Consider the following 22,830-nt stretch of genomic DNA (forward strand, 5'->3'; position numbering starts at 1 on the left):
TTAAATTCACATTTCTGTTTAGGAAACAGAATTAAAATTTATATAAAATGTTAAACTAAAATATAGTTAAAAAACTGAGTTTTAAATTTAGTTTGTGTGTTTCAGACTTTTATACTTACTTTAAGTAACTCCTCTAATAGCGAAAAGCGATTTGTACGTACTTTAAGATAAATATAAGTACGAGTTGGATACTCTGCTTAGCTTTGTTACCAGACATATATTTTCAATTCCTTTAGCTGTGAGGTTTCGTTAAAGCACCGCTGGACGTAGCACCTACTGGATGCAGTTTTAACTAAAAAATCTGTCTTATTTTAGAGGACTTAACCGATCACTTTAACCACCAAACTACCCAGCTTTCTCCGAAATTGCTAAAAGATACATAAACATTTTCAAGTCTCTTTTTTTCTTTAACTATTTTTCACATTTTATTTAACCGCTTGACACCTATGGGTGAGAACTATGTCCTAATTTACTGTTATAAAAAATTTCTGTTCAGTAGATTGTTTACGAAAAACGTGTATTGTATAGCTAACTTATTCTTATTATTTACTTAAATTAGCCACGCTCGTTAAAACTACTTATAACGACATGCTTAAGTTCATACAATTTTAATAACGTTTCTACAACATAAATATAAAAGTAGCATTCAAAAAACAAGAAGATAGTTTTCAAAAGAGCTAAATAGCATTGACAATGTAGCTAGCAATACGAGTTTTCATCAGTCTGACACATATCTCTCTCATTAGTTTGTCAACAACTCTTAACCCGAATATGATTTTTATGGGAAAAATCGCAAAGAGTGCAATAACCTTTGAACCATAACTTTTTACAGCAATGGAGATTGGTTTATACCATTTTGTTAAGAGTTAAAAGGGCTATAACATTATAAATTTGAATCACAGTCATATTCAAGCCGTTTTTTTATAAATCAGATTTTCCGTGATTTGATAGCGTTTTATGAGAAATCTACATTAAAAATCATAATTTCAAAAAGGTGCCTGGAGATGCATTGGCTACCTATATACCAAATTTCACAGAGATCGGACCACAGTCTGTAGCTTTCTGTAGCTCTGTACACATCCACACACACAGATGTCACGAAAACCTCTTTTTGGCGTTCAAGGGTATCCAAAAAGTATAATTCCACCAAAAAATTACGTAAACAAACCTTCTCCATTTTATAGAGGGAGAAAGTAAAACAACAGCTTCATATTGTCTGACTAAATTAGCTCAGTAACACAAAACTCAAAATTGATTAAATTCATATTAGCTCAGTTATTGCAACTCCAACATTACTGGAGTTGGGCAGTGCCATCTGATGATGTGGCCATGTATTATTCGTCTGACTGATTTGATACGCATAAACAGTTCGTTTCCCGCCGTGGCGGCAAAGTTTGAGATGGAGGGAGTGACGTTGTGTGTTCTCTTGTTACCAACTGTCCACCAACAAATAACTCGTCACCACAGTCTAATTCTGATTAGCTCAACTTTCATTGTTACCTCAGTGGTCCACCTGGTCAACCACTGTTCATCATTTGAATCTACTTGTCCCAAAGGAAAGGGAGAGGATAAACAGATTTCCTTTAAAAAAATACTTTCATTTTTATTTAGGTAACGGATTCCGGCTGAATGCTGTTTTTTGGACATTAATTTAATATAATACAATGCATTATTTAATACTATGAACTAAACCTCGTTGACATTTTAATTTGAAAATTGGTAGGATTGTTGGATGAATAAACGCTGGAAAACTGTTTTAGTGAATTTAATTGTTGATACGAATAAAAAAGTGACACACTTGTTTTGTGGTATAAAAGTCTTTATTACAATTCTAGTATTGAATTTGAAAACTATACTCATCTATCTTGGTTCCAATTTTGTATGTTTTTTACATAAGATAAATAGGTGCTTATCAACAGTAAGATCTGTGATATAATAGTCAACATCCTATGGCTGTTAACTTAATCTCAGTTCTGTCATAACATCTCTTTTCAGAACGTTTAACATTTTAAAGCCTTAATTCTCTGTTGTGTTGTATCAATCTTTTCTCAAACAGGGGAAACCTATAATTTAGCCCAAACAGGTTTTGAAATTGAAACCATTAATTATTTATCACGCCTTATAATAATACATAAACAGTTCTACAATGATTTGCATTTACTAATTATTGTATAGGCTCAATATCTCAATATGAGTCATATATGAGTCAATATTATTCATATGAGTCAATATCTCTTAAGCTTTTATATGTCAAACACTGCTTCCACAAGGATTAGATTGACACTTTGAGACAGGAAGGGCGTATTCCTGGGACAAATTTTTAACCTTATTAGGGTGGAGTTAGGGTTAAGTTGGCACTTATGATATGTTCTTTATAACCATACTTTATTTGAAAATCATCGTTTCATTGAAGAGGAGCTTACTATGACGAAATGCATGAGTCAATTGCTGGCTAAATAGCAGTCCATCTAGTGTCTGAATCTCAAACATGTCATATTATATCTTAAAAACCTCGACAATAGATTCATGTAGGGATTTTGCTCATTCAAAGAATTACAGGATGCCTTAAAGGGGCTTCAGAAAACAATTGGATTTTACTAACAATATCTTGTTACTTAAGCTTACGCCCAACAGGTGATGGGGATTAAAAACATTAATCATTATTTTAAGTTTTTTTTTTACTGATTTAATTAAAGCACTAAACACCTTAACTAATACACAAACAAAAACGTAAAGAGGTTTTAGAGCTGTGTTGATTGTTTGTTGTTGTAATCAACATGTATAAGAGCGAGGAGCAGAGGGGTTGAATCAAAGTCTTTGTTTAGGATCAATCAAGAGCGGGGGTGGGTCATAAAATACTTCCCCGAAAATTGATTAATATTGTTCCCAAATATGATTAGACAATCAATTAATAGTTCAAAGTGAAATCACTAAAGTTTTAATGGGAACTGTTGAATATTGCGAGGTAAGGGAGAAAGTTTGGACAAATTACTCGGCGGTAGGTGACAACTTGTTGGCCTCTCTCTCCCTCTATATCCCTCTTTCCCCCTTTAACTCTCCGTTTCAAGTGTTTTGCATTTAAATAAATCGTGATGTTTTTTATCTGTAAAAAAACTGGATAACTTTTAAACCAGTAATATATATAAAATCCAATGTATGTTTGTATGTTTGTATATTTGTATGTTTGTCCTTTATGGACTCCGAAACCGCTCGACAGATTGTAATGAAACTTTCAGGCATTATTAAGCATTATTCAAGGATGGTTTGTGTGAAGTTTGGTGCAGATCCGTCAAAAGGGCTCCGCCCCAGTGGCTCTGGAGTTTCCCATGTTAACCTTATGAGTACTCATGTTTAAATGGAATTAAAGAATCTTAACAACTCGTTCAACTAAACTATCTGATTCTGTGATGTTCAATAGCATTAAAAAGTTAATAGGTTTACCAACAGGGTGCAGCACTATATTTTTTAAATTTATGAGAACAGCTAACTTGCAACCAAAAGGTGAGTGAGCGTAGCGAACGAACTTCAACCTGGAGGCGAGTTAGCGTAGCGAACGAGCTAACCTGAAGGCAAGTGAGCGCAGCGAACGAGCTACAACCTAAAGGTGAGTGAGCGTAGCGAACGAACTTCAACAGCTAATTAGCAACCAAAAGGTGAGTGAGCGTAGCGAACGAACCTTAACCAGGACATGATTGAGCCATGCGAACGAACTCATCTTGAAAATGAACGAGCATTTGACATAAATCCACACTAGGACAGGACGACGTCTGTCGGGCCAGCTAGTGTCTTATACTTATCAGCTAGCTATCTTATTGTGCAACCTAAATAATCGACAATTGAATACATATATGTTCTAAAAGACTTAAAAGATGAAATCAATATACAAAAATAAAAGAAATAGTTCAAAATGATATACCATACTTATTATCAATCAGCTATATTAACCTATAAGGATTAGCTTTTAAAAATGAGTTTGCAAAAGTAACCGAACGTCAAGTATTTATTCTCAATCCTATTAATAAATTAATTCCCACTATGATATATTGTTTAAAGTTCATGGTCCCGTTGATTGTGACAGTATCAAGAATAAACACACATTAATATAATAGTGCTTTGATGACTGAATATTTTGTAATCTAGATTTTATTTCAAGGCGAATACAGGCCGAATACTTTTGAATTATTACTCTGCAAACTTAGTTAAAACGTAAAACTCCAATACCGAAAATGCTTTCAAGCACTAAAGCATACATTTTGTAATAAACAGCACAAAGAGTCACTCATTAGTGATAAAAAATTGAAAAAAATCGTTCTAATTAAGCAGCTTTACGTTGTAGTCACTAGAATATTCTGAAGGCTTGTCTATTAACTCGAAGAAGGGGAAGAATGTCTGGCACAAATCCTTGGGCAGTTTGGTGTGTCCTCTTCTTGAACACCTCCTCATGGGCAATTCAAAGTACTTGACGTAACAGTCCCCTGTCACAGTTAGGTAGACCACTTTCAGGTGGAACCGTTTCAAAACAAAAGCTTTGAAGGAAGCAAGAGCTACGGATTCTTCAGTGGTAGTTATTCTGAGACAGTCGATGTCAAAATCGTCGTACCTCAACTTCATGAGATTGTAGCGTTCTCCCTTGCACTCTCTCTTCTTAGGATGATCCCACTGGGCCTGTAGGAAGTTTGGAGATGAAACATCGGACTCTCTGTGTGCTATAGTTAACTAAATACAGCTTTAAGAGTAACTACGAAAACTGTATTCGTCGCATTTGAATCTTACTGGAAAAGTTGAAAAGTAAAACTTCAAGTATGTTTTTCACGGTATATGAAACAACTTTCGTATTTTGCAATAATATGTACATAAAACCCCTCGTCACAGCAAACCTACAAACAAAGCGAATTTCTATTTGCCTGATTATATTTTAACTTAGTATAAATCCTTAAATTGTCAGGTTTATTCCTTATTTAAATAACGGAAATGGTCCCATGAGTACTAAGGCTCGTAGTGAAATGTTATTAGTATGCATAATGCGTCATATTTAGTATTAAATAAAAAAATCTCAAACACCAACGTACAACCGTTTACTTACTTTCTATAAGGATTTCAATTTTACATTCAACGTGTTTTGGAAGTAATTTTTAGGCATACAACACGCTTCAGATAATAAATTGTTAGTTTTTAAGCTCTAAACAATTTTGAAAAATCAGAAAACCCAATTTTTACGCCAGAAACCCCTGATAAAATCCTTTTCTCATAGTTTGATCATGCTGGTTCGTGAAATCGTTCGAATAACCGTTGGTTAGTAAAATGTAAAATTAGTCAAATGTAGGTTAGTTTGTACAAAATTTAATCAAAATCGGATAACTTTTACTCGAGTTATCGTGCTGACGGACATATACAGTGGATAAAAATAAATACATATTTATTCATTCAAATGGAAGGTGTGTGTTTGGGGAATCAAAGAAATTTGAAGAATTTGGGGAAAAGGTTAATCGGTCCCGGGTCTAGGTCTTACGATGAGACCTACAGTAATAGTGTATTCCCTATCGAGGAAATTTTCTAAATTCAAATCGTAGATACAACCATTGATACAATTGTGTCAGTGTTATGTTTTAGCATTGTTTACCTGCGTTGTAGGTGGTAGGTCGTCATCATAATCTTTACAGTATATCAGCAGCTCCATGGAGAATCTATCCAGTTTGCGTTCTTTGACCAGTTTACCCTTAGTGTCATGGGATCGAACGTCAGTTTCCTTGACCACCAGCCCTACTGACCAGTCGTTCAAGTCGGGCGGATCGAAGCTTATTACTGTAACAACAGTTACAAATAGTTTTAGGTTTGTATCCAGAGTGTAAGCGAAGAGTTTAGTTTGTTTCAATGAACCCATACATTTTCTGAACACTGTTGGTGTTGTTTGTAACCTATTAAGGTGTATGGTGTCACACAGGTGCTTTGTCGGAATACTGCAATCTGCATTTCACTTATTTTGTCATAAACATTGCAACAAATATTTAACTTTTCAGTAAAATCATTCAAATGTTTGGCGGATCTGCTATTTGCACTATTTATTAAATATGAACATGTTGGTAGTGAGAACCAACTTCTGTTTGATAGTGAATTCAATAATTTAGAAGATAAATAGTCAGCAAGCTATTCTAAAAATATAACTAAAATATTCCCCTTAATTTGCTTTAGATTTTAGATATCTTGATCAGAAACGTTTTTTACATAATATATACAATTTCTAATATAAACTTCTTGTTCTATCTTTAATAACATTGCTTGATAAAGATTTTTGTGAGTTTAAAACAAAATGCAAAATTAAATGCTTATGTTTTTCTGGTGATATTATCTATATTTGCATTTTGTTAATATCAAATTAATGATAACAAGATTGCCTTCTTGGGCTGTTTTGAGGATATCATGAAAATATTTTTTTACTTTTGCATTTTTCATGACATTTAATTTAATGAACTAACAACAACAAAACAAAATTTGTTTTTATATAGTTTAAAATGCCAACACAAATGTGTGCCTCACTAGCATAATAAATACTCTACGATGTATGTCTTAGTTTAGATTATGGCCTATGGTTGAAAGGAAGGGGCGTGATTCGGTTGTTTGTGTTGGATAAAATAAATTTAGTTATCTTACATCTATAACTCACTCGCCCCACGTCGAGCGTCTCCTGGTGAAATGTGTAGCAACTGGGAAAAAAACATAATGTAAGCAGGACAAAATGGATGACGATTAGGTGAGTCGGTTGCATGGTAGTAATGAATGTAGCAAATGACTTGGGTTCACGCCAGCCCACAATTAATTCAATATTTTTCTGTTTATAAACATCCATTTTTTTCTGATACTTTCTACTTACAGCCGTTTGAGGCCCACTTGGACGAGCAAGTTAAAGAATAAAAGAAACGCTCATATCAATCATATTGGAGATATTTTTCAAAGATTACTTTTGCTTAAGACTTATTATTACCAGGTAAATAGGCTCATTATTAGGTAAATACAACATACTATTGTACAATAAAATATTTTTCCTTTTAAATTTTACACCTACACCTTAAACAGTGATTTACTACCTGAACCAGGTTACAATTATTATAAAAAAGTAGCCTATTTATAGTCCATTTTCGTAAATCGGGTTATCTCTAGTTTACAATCAGACTGTGGCCATTCAACTGACTGAAAAGCGGTTAAATTTAAATTCACATTTAAACCGTTATGGAGAAAGGTGGTCAGCGTCGAGCTCTAGGGAGTCGAAACCCTAATGGAAATTGACTTTTTTTAGTTACCATTCATCACTCCACTTGATCATAAGCTTTAAAATAACTTCCAATTGTAAACATCGGGTTAGTATGAAGGATGAAAAAGGATGTTACAGCAAAAACCCTTATTGTATTAAGTATATATAGATAGGTACTCACTGAAACATAGTAAGTACCTGCCGACACAGCTATCGAAAAGAACACAACTGTGATTTTCAACTGCCAAACAGCTTTGAAATATAATGGTGGAATGATTTAAAATAACTAGTTAATGTTAAATATTTGTATTCTACATACTGTGACGATGAGAGCGTACAATCCGAGCATGGTGATCGGTGAGCAGGTGTAGTTACAACTGGCAACAGCTGGTAATTACACAATACTACATGGTATACAACTACCTACATATTCTGTACAATACTGGAAACTAAACCTCTCAGAGAACACACGTTTCTTTGTGAAGTAATGTGGGAAAAGTAATAACATAAAGTTGTGAGTTTGGTATTTTTAGATAATGAGTCATCAATATTTTTGGATGATGGAAAAATAAATGGGAAAAGTAAAGGACAGTAGTTTGGTGAAGGAATAGTAAAAAGAAATACTAATCTCGATTGTTTTGATACTTTCACTAAAATATTTTACACTTAGTTTTTTATGTACTATGACTTGAAATAGAAAATGAAAACTAACTTTATCATTGCCATTGGGTATTGCTAGTTGTTTAAAACATTTATTCTTTAATAATATCCTTTAAATCCTTTAATACATATAATCAGTTTAGTAACTAGGTAAAGGTAGGGACTAGCAGGACATGGCTCGTCTAGTAGTAAGCTTGCAGTTAGATAATATAGGCGCACACGTTCAATTCCCGCCAATTGCCAGTAAATGACATTTAGTTATGTTATAAATTAAAATACCCCTATTCTGTGTCTTGGAGCTTGAATCAAGCTTAAGGTCCACCTATTTAGAATAGGTATAGGTCTCTGAGACAAATAAAACTTTGTATGTAACAACTAAATCCACTAAATGCAATACTTGTATATTTTAAACAGTGATTAGTGGTGCTGCGGAGTCTTTACGTGTTGCAAACTAGAGATATTGATATATAATATATTAGGCGGGATATTGAGCCCTAGTTGGTTGGTATTACCGTTGACTATTACTGAAGTTTTAATGGAATCTGTGACATAACCTCAAGCCAGAGTTTCAAACTTAAAGGTGGGAATTTGCATCCCAAAAGTCACGTTGAATAGGTGGGATTGTTAGACTAACTAATACAAATGCAAGATTCGATTTTATTATCTTCTGGTAATCGTTTGGAATAAATCTTGTGAATGCAACCGCTATGGAGCATAAACATAAACAAATGACGTCACTAGCCCGAAAGTAAACATGGTTTTTATTAATATTTAAATGGGACTGTCAAAAAACGTAATTTGTGTACGTTTATGACCCATATAGTTTTTTTCTAATATTCGTGGTAAATTCTTAAAAGCAGTTGCAGTCTTATTGTCTAAAATTACTTGATCATGATGCCATGCCGTAATCGGAATATGAAAAATTAACGGGTTTTAATTATCGGAAAGTAAATAAAAGAAACGTCTTATAACACTTAAAACATATATTTACGCTTATACTGTTACTCACAAGACGGTAAATATACAAAAACGATGGTAAGTGGTGATCGATTTCGATTGGACACTCCAATCATCATCAGACCCAATAGGCGAATGACGATAGAACTTTCATTAGCGGTTTTTTTAAGAGGTAGGTTATACCGATCCTTACGAAATGTTGGAATAAGTTTCCAAAAACCTTTCAGTAATCGATGGTCATTGTTATTTGATAGAATGTTTTATAAATTGACTAGAAAATTAAACGGACCATATCTATTTGCTTCACAATGCTCATTACAGCCATGCAATCTAAAAATGTACATTTTCGACAAGAATGTAAGAAATATGAATAACTGAGGAGATTATACCTATTTTTCTGCTCGATGCACTCCCCACTTATATTTACGATGCATATAACGTGTTTGTTATAAAGACATTGGAAGCGATCTGGTGGAAAATTGGAACTGTTCTCCGTCGGAGCTTTGCCATAACGGTAGTCTTTAGTGTCATAGCTCGTGTAGTCTTGCGCTGCTTGGTCTAATATGTGATAAGGATAGAATATATTACAAACATAACTGATGACATGTTATGAGGCTAATGACATATTGGTAAAATACGTGGATCAGAGGTTCGGAACAATAAGCATTGAAACCCCTAGCTTTTGCATGTAAAAACCTATTTCTTTTACCAAAACTTCATTTAATCATGAAAAATTATTTTAACACTTGCTTTCCTTGCTGCCTGATCCAGAAATAGCATATTTTATTAGAACGTTGTTCATGACTAGGGTTACTCTGGAAAATCGTTGCCAGCTATATTACTTGTTTTATAATAAATATTTTCCATTATTAATTAAATTTCATATATGCTACTATATATATAGTATAGTATATATATAGTATAGTGGGTATATCCCATACCCATTTTCGATCTTTTTGGACATTCTTTTTGTAATATAGATATTGTGTAACCTAACGATTTGGAAACAATTCTTTAGTGCACAAAGAACATAAATCGAGTAATTTGTATGAAATCTAATAAATGTTTAATATATAAAAAGTTTTCTTTTATTCATTGTTAGAATTATTTATTTCTATAAACAACTTCTGCAATTACATAAACCCTATTGAAATTTTAATTATGAATTGCTAGAAAACAACTAAGAACTATACATAGTAAGCATATTTATAATTATTATAATTTATAGTGTAAACATAATATTTTCAAAATTATCTATTTATGTTATATTGACCAACTATACTGTATGTAATTTTGATACAGTTAATAGATCATAAAATATTACTTCCAGTATTTGAAACAGCTTGAAGGTACATATTACGAGATTAATTAATAGCCATCAAATCCGGTAGAGATGAGAATTGATTTATCACAGCGCTTGACAGCGTCATCTAAGAAGGCATACTTACACCGACTACACCCAGACTTTCCCTCCAGCTTGACTTTGGCTTCTTTGATGTGAAATAAGGAGGTTTGCACCCTAAAAAGACACATGAACTATAGGAGGAAAAAATCTTACAAAATTGCAACTGAAGAAACCCATATTCTAGTATTTTGTTTTTAAGAGTTTCTTTAACATAGTTTTTTTAATTACTTTATATTTCACATTTTGTTATAGAATATTTTTTGTAATGCATGCTAGGAATAGCCTTGACGTTGTGTTCACTATTGGTTAGCCAGATTGTCAACGTAATCTTTTTTATAAATATGACTTTGAAACAAATAACGGTAAAATAATAAGTGTAAAATCAAGAAATATAATTATTATGATTTCATGTAAATTTTTGAAAAAGTACAATAAAGTTTAGTATTTAGTTCGAAAAGTAGAGGTAATTTGTTTTGAAGTATTATAGTACGAGTTAAGAAGTCACATTTAATTTTGTTCCAAATTGCCAGGATATTAATGTGGAGCTTTAATTTAATGATTTTCGTTACCAGTCAGTAGCAAAGTAAAACACAGAAATTCCATAGACCACAAAAAATCTCCTTATCTCGGGAATGCATTTTTTTATTTTCTAAGCAATAAACTTGGTAAATAAAACCGAATTACAGCATTAAAAATTATTATCATTCGGTTACTCTTATGAAAATTGACTGATATATGAACTAACTCATCGGGTGTAGACTAATTAGTTAGTCTGCTAAGAGATATCTATCCTTCTCTCATTGTGATTCTAGAGAAGAATGCATTTTTAATTATTTACTTGAAATCGGGTAAATGACACTCGTAGTTTTTTTGCAGACTTACTAGTCTGAAATTTACAGCGAATAAATTTAACTTTATTCTAATGCATTCATGTTGTTTTGTTAAAAACTTTGTCATGCTTTTGCTGTTATATTTTGTTATGAAGTCAGGGATTGATGCGATTTGTGTAGCTTGTCAATAATGATCTATATATCTCTGAAGTTGTATGCATTTTATATTTGATTAATCGAACAAACTCTGCCATCCAGTTTTGCAATCATCAAAGTTTGATCAGTAAACGATAGACTTGTTGAGTTGACGAAATTAGATTCGTGCCATTCCAACATCGATACATCTGATTTGTTGTTACCTGTATCGAATTACCAAACGTGATAATCTGACTTTTGATATTGTTAACAACAATTTACTCAGTAACTTAATATCAAAGATATCAGCACCATAGAAGAATAATCAATGACACAGGAATGGTTTTACATAGGAATTATACACGCGTTGACCACCAATTTAAATATAACTATACAATTGTTATTGTATAAATATTTTAATATATATTCTGAAAAAATGCGATTAGATGGAGTTCCTTTCAAAGGACTTAACAAAGAGTATGAATGCTTAGGCAACAGTAGCATTATTTAAGTATTTAAATTGTAAGCTGCGTATTAAAGACTGTTAAAGATTATCATTAAGGATAAACTTATATGATGTTTGAGTGATGTTCCAAAAAAACCCACTGAACAAAATGTATGAAGATGAAACTCCATCAGTTACTGTAAAGAGGAAATATTGATATGAAATTAAAGAAACCACAACAATTTAATAAATTAATAATACATGTTGAGTTTGTTACAAATGGTCTTTTATTTATTGACTGCTTTGTTGTAATACCTAGTCTCTGCGATAATTAAATACTTAAATATACTTAACGTTCATGGTGGTGCAGTACTTTCACATGATGTATGCTTTTGCCAAAACCCTACCGTTTTCCAATTTATCCCATCAAATATCAATATTAAGTTGCGTATTAAAGAAGTTTATAAATATAGTTGAAGTTAAACGTTTTTTGATAGTTTACTGCAGGTCCAAAGAAATACCACTAGACAAAATAATTCAAACAAAGCAAGCCTTAATCTTGAAGAGCAACATTGTACAAGGTATTGTAATTTTAATAACTAACTAATTAGACTTCGGCTTTGTTAGTAATTAATTACCTCTGAGCTCTTTGATCAAACTTCCCTCCACTAACATGTTCGACTCACGTAGTATTACTACCTCAAGAGTTGGTTAATGATTGTTCCCCAATAGTACAAGTACGCCCTTATATGCTGCATATGCTGTTGCATATGCATAGAGCGCGCGTTTAGCATCTAGTGCACTTGTCATAGCTTGCGTGCTATTCCGCCCTAATTGCTTCGGTGTTCCCTTATTAATGATGTAGTTGTTTTAGTGACAAAAGATTTAATTATTTGATTTACAACTACTGTTTGGACTCGTATAACTGTAGGCTATGCTATGCTGAAATAAAGCAATACAGATTGTAATAATACATTCGAAAAAGAGTTGGTGAACAATTTAAGACATTTTCTTCCTCAGTGGTTAGCATATTATATTTTGGGTTCGGTCCCCGGTATACGTCAACAAACCACTAAGCAGTAAATACCTAAAACAGTTTGAATTAATTTCATACAAAACCCCACTGCCATAAACACAAAAAATATTGTTTTTTAGCCACCATTAAGTTTACAAATTATATTTTTAGGGCATTTTGATTGTTAGTAGAAAGCTGCCAATCACTAAATACATGTTTGTATTTAATAAATTAATCTTGTAAAAATTTCACCCTCTTTTTGTTATCGTTCAGCCAACTTAACTTCTTAAGGCAATATACATAGTTATGTGGTTTGTAAGACTTAATTCATGTTTCTGTTGGATAAAAATATATAAATTGTCTAACCACGTTATCCTGGAAATATCATCCTTCAAAGCCTTTTAATAAACACTCTACACATATATATCTTATCACTAAACAAACTTATTGTAGCAAAAGGATTCCAGTTTTCTGAACAACAACGTATTCAATGAATTCAAATTAATTTAAGCACTTGATTTAAACTACTTATGAAGAAACCAAATAAACATCAAGGAATGTGATCTCGTTATAAACAACCTCGAGATATACGAAAAATGTGATAAATATCTTAACTTCCGGATACTGAACGTTTCCTATTTTCCAGAAGATTGCCCTCAATGCCGTCATAACAAACACCTTATATTCATCGTAAACTCAGTGGAACAGACCAGGAGATATGCATTTAGTTTATGCAATTTAAGCAGATTCGTAGACTACTCATGGCGAATGTTGTTAGATCTAACATTTTCTAAATTACTACAAGAATTCAACATCACTCTTTACAAGACTATATCACTTACAGACACACAAGTAAAACATTCATAAGTTAAAGGATTGCTGAAAATAATCAGGTAAAATTATTTAATAAGCTTGGTTGTGTTTTGTGCATGAGTGTCTGGTTATAACTAACAAATTATTGAAAACAACTTTGCACACAATAAAAACCAAGTAATATTATTGATAGGAAATAATTAAGTGAAAAAGACAATAAGAGCGTTTAAATTAAATTTACCGACTGCCAATTGATGTGATCAAACTTAAAATTAATGCTAGAGCTTCGTGGTTCTACCATGCACAAATCTTAGCCTATATTATCAGTTCATTAATAAATAAAATTATTTAGTTAACAGTTTGTTGGTTTAGTAATTGCAATAATATTTAAATTAAAAATCATAGATATTTCAAATTATGCCATTAGCAGATTTCCTATGGGGACGTAGCAATTAATTACAGTAATACCTCCAGAAAAAAACGCTGATCGTTCAAATTTTTAATTTTCAACGCTTTTACATTTGTAACTAATTGGATGAAAGTGTAAACTAACATCCGCATGAGTTAGTAAACCATCCTAACTGTTTTCAACATTTCTCCTGGTTGGGATGGGGGTTGTACTAAAAAAGTGCCCAAATTGTTTCATTATTGAAAACATACTACTCCCCAAAGGAAAAAGGGCCACGCTATGAACATACCAGAATGAGAGTTCAATAAGTAAATTTTTACATGCGAAGTTAGATTTGTCGTAACCATAAACTCAAATAGTCTCAACTCGATATTATTTCCTCACCTCACCCCTATGTGTGAGGGGGTAGGTGGTTACCCCTATCTGACATACGTTACCTTAACTAAAGCTGTTGAATGTAGACATCTGTGGTGCGGTGCCGCACTTTATGTGCTGTGGGTAAACATTCCCCATCTAACGCCAGAATGTTTTCAACCTCACGATAATATCTTACTAATACAATAAGATAGCAGAACGATTAATGATATCTCGTGTTAAGTTTATTATATATATTAAATAAACAGGGCCGGATTTAGCATTTTTGCGCCCCTAGGCCCAAATAATTTTCCGCCCCCTAGTCTGGTCACATTTCTTCAAACCTTTATTAAAAAAAATATAATTCCCATAGGCCTGAGTTAACTGCTTGAATAACACTCCTCTTTGGAATCAGAGCAAGTTTTTTTTTAGAATTGACTTGTTTAGCCTTAACAAAATGTCTTAAACACTTTTAGCAATTTTATGCTTTTAATAAATGCTCACATTTGTGGCCGTGGGACTGAAACAAAAAACTCAACCACCCGAGCATTCCTGCAAAAAAGAAAACATGGCCATTGATTCCAATTCCAGGCCCAAAAAATATGAACTCCATACAGTACGTCATACCATAGATTAAACCTACTCCTTTAGTAGATTTGTCATCATTTTGGATTAGCTGAAAACAATTCTTGTTATTTTGTTTAAGGAGTATGTTTTATCTATGTTTAAACCTAGTTTATCCAAAATAAAACGATCTACTGCTGTAATCATTAAAAATAGGTCGTATCCTGTTTATTTCACTAGAAATTGAAACGCACATCATAGAACTTACCCTAAAATAATAGAAACAAAATTACGTCAAAACTAACGTCCAGTGTCACCAACATGAACTTGACATTAAACAATTTTGAATTAACAATGTCATAAGAAGTCGACTCGAGTAATATTTAATCTTTGGTCGTACTGCATCTAGGTTATGTTTCAAAAGCAAAACAGAGCAATATTCCGGCCAACCGTACCGACCTTACTTAGGTCTGAGGAGATAAATGACAGCATTACTGTTGTTTTGGAGGGTATCTGATGTTTTGGAGGGATGTTTTAGAAAAACTAATCTAAAATCTAATGCAAACTGATATTAATATTTTTTCGTTAATTTTAAAGGTAAATACATTGTTGTTTTAATATTCAACACAACTTATTATATATTTTGACTTGATCCTGCAGATTGTTGTAAACTAATTAAAAGACTTAACTTTTGATGAGAGGGTGGTAACAATGTCTAGCACGCATGCGCCCCTAATCACTCTGATCAGTAGTACCTCAGAGTAATAAAACAAAAGTAGTACCGAGCCCGAGCCAGCCCCTTTGGGCGCTCGTCAACATCCCTAGAGCCTACTGCCGTATAACCAATGTTCTTTAATCTTTACCAATTTTGTAATGAAATTGATGCGTAGGCCTAGTTCTGAAAATAGTTTAAATTTCCTAACAATTATTTCTTCTTATAAAATTCAGAATCACAATGCTTTGGAGTTTTTTTTTATCAACTATGACTTTTTATTTTAGAGAGCCTAGGTATACAAAAAATTTACTCACGGCCGTGCGCCCTCTGGGACCATGCGCCCATAGGCCCGGGCCTACCGGGCCTATTGGGAAATTCTTTTTTTCGCAGGCTATAAAAATGCTCCTGAATCCTAATACACAGGTTTACAGACCGAAGATGGCATGATAATTTATTATTCTAGTTACTTATTGGATAAATTATAACAAACTGTGAGTTCTAGGCCTGCAAAGGTTACATAAAGGTTCGAATAACGAAACGAATCCTTTTGGAGTTCTAAATGAGCCAAGGGATACGCAAAAAAATTGTCGACTATTACGTTTTAGCAAGCACTGCTAAGGTAATCTAATACAAACTGTTCTTTTAGTAGTGCTCAAATCTGAGATGTATACAACATCCTCTTTACTCTTTTCCACCCCTCCTCTGTCTTTCTCTCATCTTTTCTACCACTCCTCATTTCCATCCCCCCTCTTTCTTCCACGTATCCTTCTACGCCTTTTATTTTCTACTCCTCCTCTTTTATTCCACTCCTCTTTCTTTTTCTTTTTCCTGTTTTCACAACTCCCCTTTCCACCTTTCCACTTTCCACCCCTCCTCTTTTCTACCACTTTCTTTTCTCCTCCTCGTATAAACCTCAAGGCACTCCATTTACTTTTGTATACTGGAATTCACTCCTCAAACGTCAGAATTTTTTTGCAAACTCTTCATTGTTGCTTTCAGTTATATACAGAATATTAAAACTTAGTAACTACAATTCAACTCCAACTCCAAATACAATGAGTATTTCCAATTTCCCAAATGTTCTTAGCATTAGGTTGAAAAATTGTGTTCAACGCTATAAAGCCTCAGCACTGTTAACACCGTAGTTTTGTCACAACCACAGTGTCATACTTACTGTAGTAAATGGAGGGAGGGCTGGAGGAGTGCTTGCTGCGGCGTCTGCAATATACTGCGACAGGGGCGACCGCGGTGCAGCGTATAATTAAGATCTGTCTGTTAATTTAGCCACCAGTGGCGTACCTGTGTCTGTCTCGGACATCTAATATGTCGTGTATATTGTGTCGGCAGCCGTTGACAATCCTCTAATTAGACCTGGTAGCATCGCATTGTAATTTGGCTGAAAGAAGTGTCTGAATTCAATATAACTCTTTATTAATTCCTAATATATCAAGGAAGTACCGCACGCGGAACATCAATAATAAAACCATAAGAAACAAGTGACTCATTTTCAAATACCATTGAATTTATTTTACCCTTAATTACACATTAAAGCAGACCTTGATAAGAAGTCAGCCTTGGCAAGTCTTAGTTAATAATCCCAATCGAGGTTCTACTGTATGAGGTTAGGTACGTGTAAAAATATGAAACATAAGTTTAGTTTAAGACATTCAAAATGGTTTTTAATAATTTAGGAACTTTAACGTAAAAGTGTTAATAATTATTTCACTTCTAAGCCGTACTTCATAATTATTTTCATAGGTTTCTCTCTCTCCATAGTTATTTCTCCATAAGAACGTTGTTTTTAAACCGTGTTCTTCATTAACCAAGGCCACCTAAAAGGTGTATTAACTTTAGGTTGTGTAATTGGTGATTTACTGTGGATGTAGTTTACTATTGGTGAGATTAATCCAATTCATCGACCTAAAAATATTAAATATTTTTTATGAATATAATCAAAATAGTATAAAAACTTTACAAACAGCTGGAGGCATGAAGCGTGACGATTCTGTTTTACAGACGGACATGGAGATTACCGTACTTGTCTCTAATCACTGCGTGACACGATCTCTAGTTGGTGGATTATTTCCGTATCAGCATCAACACAACACGTTCTGATGTTGTACAAACACTAGGTCGTTCCGCTAATACCACCAATGCAGCTATTTGTGGCCGGCACGGTTTAACAATGATTCTTCCGAGGCTGGAAATAAACCTTCTATAAACAAATTAACACCATTGATCGAGGGCTATGAATGCTTACGTGTTAAATATAAATTCTCCTATATCTCCGATCACAAAATCGGAAATCCTCTAGATTAGGTCTACACTGCACCGAGGAATTAATTTAGTTCTTCATCTCCACCTCGTTCATCGAAGTAAATGATTTGTAATAATTATAATGTTAAAGAATTTAGGGATTGTGTAGAAATATATATTAAAATTGTGTAAATACCGTCCTATAATTTTTTATAATGGTTCATAGTTAATTATAGATGCGTCAAAACTTACAACATACATTTCTTTAACATTTCTTACAGACATACCACACAAACACATCTTGTATAATTTTTGTAACTTTGAATATTTTTAGTTTAAAAAAATATTCGGTCAGTTTTCTTCATTCTATTGCCACTGTTAAGGCATACTCGTACACTCGTAGACTAAGGTCCTCATACTCGGTCAATATTATAGCAGACTATTTTATATTCATGGTGAGGTAGCCTCTGGATCACTAAATTTAAGCTAAATGGTTTAAGTTACCTGGCTTCATCAAGTGATCCTGCTTCGGTATTATACTACTATAGTTTCGGACTTGAAAATAAGTCCATCTTCAGGTTAACAAAAACGTCAATTGGTTAGATGACCTATTGACGTTTTTGTTAACCTGAAGATGGACTTATTTTCAAGTCCGAAACTATAGTAGTGTAATACCGAAGCAGGATCACTTGACGAAGCCAGGTAACTTAAACCATTTAGCTTATTTTATATTGCATCCTATTATTGAACTTGTATGAGTTATATTTATGATAAGAGCACTTAGGTCCACTGTTTCAGTTAATGTCCTTATTTGTATATATTATGGCCACATTCATAGCTATTTGTCCTATGGTGCCTCACTGTGGGCCAACAGTTTTTATGCTAACAGGTTGCTCTTTACTTTACAAAAGAAGGCGGTGAGGTTAATTTGTAGTGTGAATAGAAGAACACATTGTAAGCCCCTTTTTGTGGGTCTTAACATTCTCACATTTCCATCTTTGTATGTTTTGGCAAGTTTGTTATATGTAAAAGAAAACATTTCTCACTTTGAAAAGATATCTGATGTGCACAACTACTGTACTAGATCAAAAGATAATCTGTCTACACTAAGGCATAAGTATACAGCCACTCAAAATAGTTTTGAGTACCAAGGTGTTAAAATGTACAATTTCTTGCCTGCATCCATCAAAAACCTGTGTGTTTTAAAATTCAAACATGTTATAAAAACTACTCTAACCCAGGCTTGCCTGTATAAACATGAAGAGTACTTTGGTTTAGAGTTTTAGATATTTTAGTTGCCAGAGCCATCTTGATTGTTTTTTTTTTTTTTACGATTGTCATGAACTTTGTACATAGTTTTAACGACAATAAATCATTTCATTTCATTTCATTTCATTTCATTATTGAAGGTGAAAATCATATTGTAAATATATTCAGTGAATAAAAAGGAGTTTAAAATTATTGCACAATCTTCAAAATGTTGTGTATGAATGATTTGTAGAGAATGAAATTAAATATTAGGGAATTATTGAGAAAGGGGAATAGAAATGAGAAAGGGTTTAATGAGAATTAGTTCGAAGGACCAGAGAGGGTATGAAATGTCGAGAAATGGAAATAATAAATTGAGATTATGAGAGGGAGAAAAAATGAACACACTTTTTGAGATAGGAGAACAAGCACTGTTTTATTTACATTCATATACAACATATGTCACCAATATAATAATAGGGAAATAATTTAATTTCATGAACATATGTTTGTAAGCAAAACATTGACCGTGACAAACATAATGAACACAAAATGCATTACACCAACGCACTAAACAAATCATGTAAAATCAGCTGGAAGCAGATATACAGCGAGCCACCCTCCAGCTGTAGTGTTCGCTAGAGACATGTTTAGTGTACGGCAGGTGTTGTGACTGGCTCTACAATGAGAGGGTCGACAAGTATCACCCACAACTTACCTACCTGTAATGAAATAGAAATCAATTCTACTGGTTTGTTCCTTTGGCAAATTGTGTGGATTTGTATTTTATTCAATTGGCATTAAACTTCACAGTTTAGGCGGACGAGCGCAATTTAAGCGTATGCTATGAATTAACAATTTACACAACAGATTAAATTAAATAATTATTGCTCGTGAATCTAATAAGGAAAAACGTGTATATAAAAGTAACTTAAATTTCGACCTTTAGAGCACATTTTGGTCATAAAAACATTTAAAATCAAATCCTCACTATTGTATTGTTATACGAAATATACACAAGCACAGCTTGATATAATGGACAGCATAATACAGTATAAATACATCATTAACTTAAAAAAAGACTTCATCCTTCAATTATTTGAATATATATCTACTAACTATATCTAAGTCTCTATTAATATCACATCTATGTATTCTTTCTTCATAATATAAGTTATGTACATTTAGTTTTTATACCATTGGAATAACGATTTAATTATTCATTCAATCATCTGGATATTCAATATTCCTTGAAAAATGAACAAAAATAAGTAATGGTTACTTATAATAAAAAACACGGAAAAGTATTTACCGTCCCGACAATACTTCAACATTTTCTGATCGCTTAAAAAATAATACATTTTTCATATTAATCCATAGAAGTGGTAATAAGGTTTAAAACTATAAAATACGAATTTGACTACCAAAGCCCGTTCTGTAAGTTATAGTACACAATATTATTCATCTTCTCACACCTAAGCCTATATTCAACGTGTCCACATGACTTCACTGACCAATAGAAGTTGTGTCTTCGTGAGAGATTGGTTCCTAGATGGCTGGACCCAGATTGAAAGTGTCCGTGCAAAAACATTTTTATTCAAGAGAAAACCTTCGGACTTTCACAATCTTCTGATGCAAACACCTTACGTATCTTATGAAAATCTCTTGTGTTTTATTACTGGGTGAATTACTTTTCCTTTTACTCGTATCTTTTAGAACTATCTATTCGTTGTGACACTGCCAAAGAACAGTTTCTATTATGTGTCTATTAAATGCAAGCTATTTTTCGTGTACAAAATGTACTTACATTAAATATTTCTTAACGTTAGTGGATTAGGTTAACCTAACCTAACCTATCTACGTTAAATGGTTTGAAATTAAATATTCAGTAGAACAGACGAGACTGCATTTATCTTAATTTTATATTTGTGAAACTGAAAAAAGTCGAATTTAGTCTTCCTATATGGGATGTGTAATGTTTGAAATTTTGTAAATAAATTAATTCTATAAATTTTTTAAATCGCCCAAAAATCTTAAAATGTTGTTAAAAAATGCACTGTGAAATAAGAAAAACATTTAGTTTTGGTTTCATACTATGTTATTTTGTCGGCGAGTGATGATAATTTGTAATGGTTACGTATTACAAGGTTTTGATGAAAACTCGGTTTCGACTAATCTACGCGATTAACCACCGAATAACACAAACTACCCATAGGGCTATTTATTCACTCCTCCAGTCACAGTCATGAGTATTAGGGTGAGTATGCATTTTTAAAACGATGACGGACGGTGGTGCAGGACATTTGTGTATTTCGCAGACATATTTTCAGCTAAACTCGCACTTAAACATAAGATCCACCATATACCTATTTGGTCTACCTGGTTCTGCATAACCAGGCTAAATAAGCTTAGAAGCAGAACCAGTTTTAAGGTACCGGTACATTTAATACGGTATAGAATTAATAATACAGCTAACATAAATATATGCCTAATAACTTGAAACTAAATTTTTAGCATATTATTGACTTTTTACGAAATATCGTTTGATGGAAGAAAATTGCATTGTCCAGATCGGGACTAAAGGTTTATGTCACAACTTTCTCCCTTATATCATCATTATGTATACCCATAGGCCGAAAATTCAGAGCTGTAATTATACCATATTGTAAAACATTAAGTGTGACTATTGCAATGAATAAATTTATTTTTCGTTATAAAGTCTTAATTGCGTACATAAAAAGTTCATAGTAACTAATTTAACATTGAATCTTATTTTACCTTAGCTTGTCATTTAAACATAGTGAGTCATTTGACCATAATGATTTTTTTACCATGCAATGATATTTCAAACTGCACTTCCCATAAAAAAATTGTTCTTCGATCCAGATGCGACAACTATCCATAATTCCTTAACTATTCATGAAATACCCTCAAATTCAATCTGCACCAAATATTTCTTCACCAACATCAGATTTTAAAATTAATTCATACTAAAGAGTAACCAATTTCTTCTCAATGAATATCTTTATCATAATTTCCTAGCGGGACTGCAGAGAGGGGTGTAAAGGTGTACATACTGTAGTGTAGAGTACAAGTTGTGACCCACTCCTGTTGTCAACCCTACACGCCGCACCTGGCACCCTGTAAACATGTCTTGGAGGGGAGTGTGTGTAAGTCGTATGTTGTCATCAGGTGCAAAGAAGCCAATTACAGGTAATTGTGCCGAAATAAGACCACATTAATGATGGCCACATTAAATTTTGGGATTAATACTGCTTTTAAATAATTTAAAGTATTAGTGACAGCTTTGGGTTGTACAAGTTTATTTTTTTATTACGTGAATATAAAATGAAGAGTTGAGTTAAAAAATCTACTAGTGTTTACTGAATTAATTAGGCACAAACTATAATTGTATAAGAACCGGATGACAATAAGTATGGTAATTGATGAATATATTTTTAACTAATTCCGTTAGAAAACCCAAACCTTTCACATCAACTTCAAGCAATACCATTTTTACCTCTACCAGGGTAAATGTAAGAATAGGTTGACATGCACATCATGTTAAAGGACTGGTCAAGAGGAATTCATTGCTGGAAACCGCGTCTCAAAAGGTTCATCTGTCACAAAATGGTGGCTGACTAAAGTTCTTGCGAAAAATACCTGCACAGGTCTTAGTAGTCGTAAATACTCGTAGTCAACATTAGCAAGAGAGCTGAAACTGACTCCTCATGGGTCGTCCCCTGGTAAAGGTAAAAAATATTAATGCTTGAAAAAA

At 33.0% G+C, this 22,830-nt stretch overlaps 1 protein-coding gene across 1 annotated transcript; it reads right to left on the bottom strand.

Moving 5' to 3' along the window:
• Positions 1 to 3,991: 3,991 nt before the first annotated feature.
• On the bottom strand, positions 3,992 to 7,665 carry LOC128983333 (uncharacterized). Its single transcript, XM_054402583.1, has 4 exons — positions 7,566 to 7,665; positions 6,662 to 6,701; positions 5,621 to 5,802; positions 3,992 to 4,665 (listed from the first exon to the last, which is right to left on the bottom strand). The coding sequence occupies exons 1-4, from the start codon at positions 7,593 to 7,595 to the stop codon at positions 4,312 to 4,314; spliced, it is 606 nt and encodes a 201-aa protein (XP_054258558.1). The 5' UTR covers positions 7,596 to 7,665; the 3' UTR covers positions 3,992 to 4,311.
• Between the last annotated feature and the right edge of the window lie 15,165 nt (positions 7,666 to 22,830).

Source organism: Macrosteles quadrilineatus, unplaced genomic scaffold (assembly GCF_028750875.1).
Source record: "Macrosteles quadrilineatus isolate MER2022 unplaced genomic scaffold, UCM_ALF_1.0 Scaffold_1__1_contigs__length_201487025, whole genome shotgun sequence".
NCBI classification, from domain to species: domain Eukaryota; kingdom Metazoa; phylum Arthropoda; class Insecta; order Hemiptera; family Cicadellidae; genus Macrosteles; species Macrosteles quadrilineatus.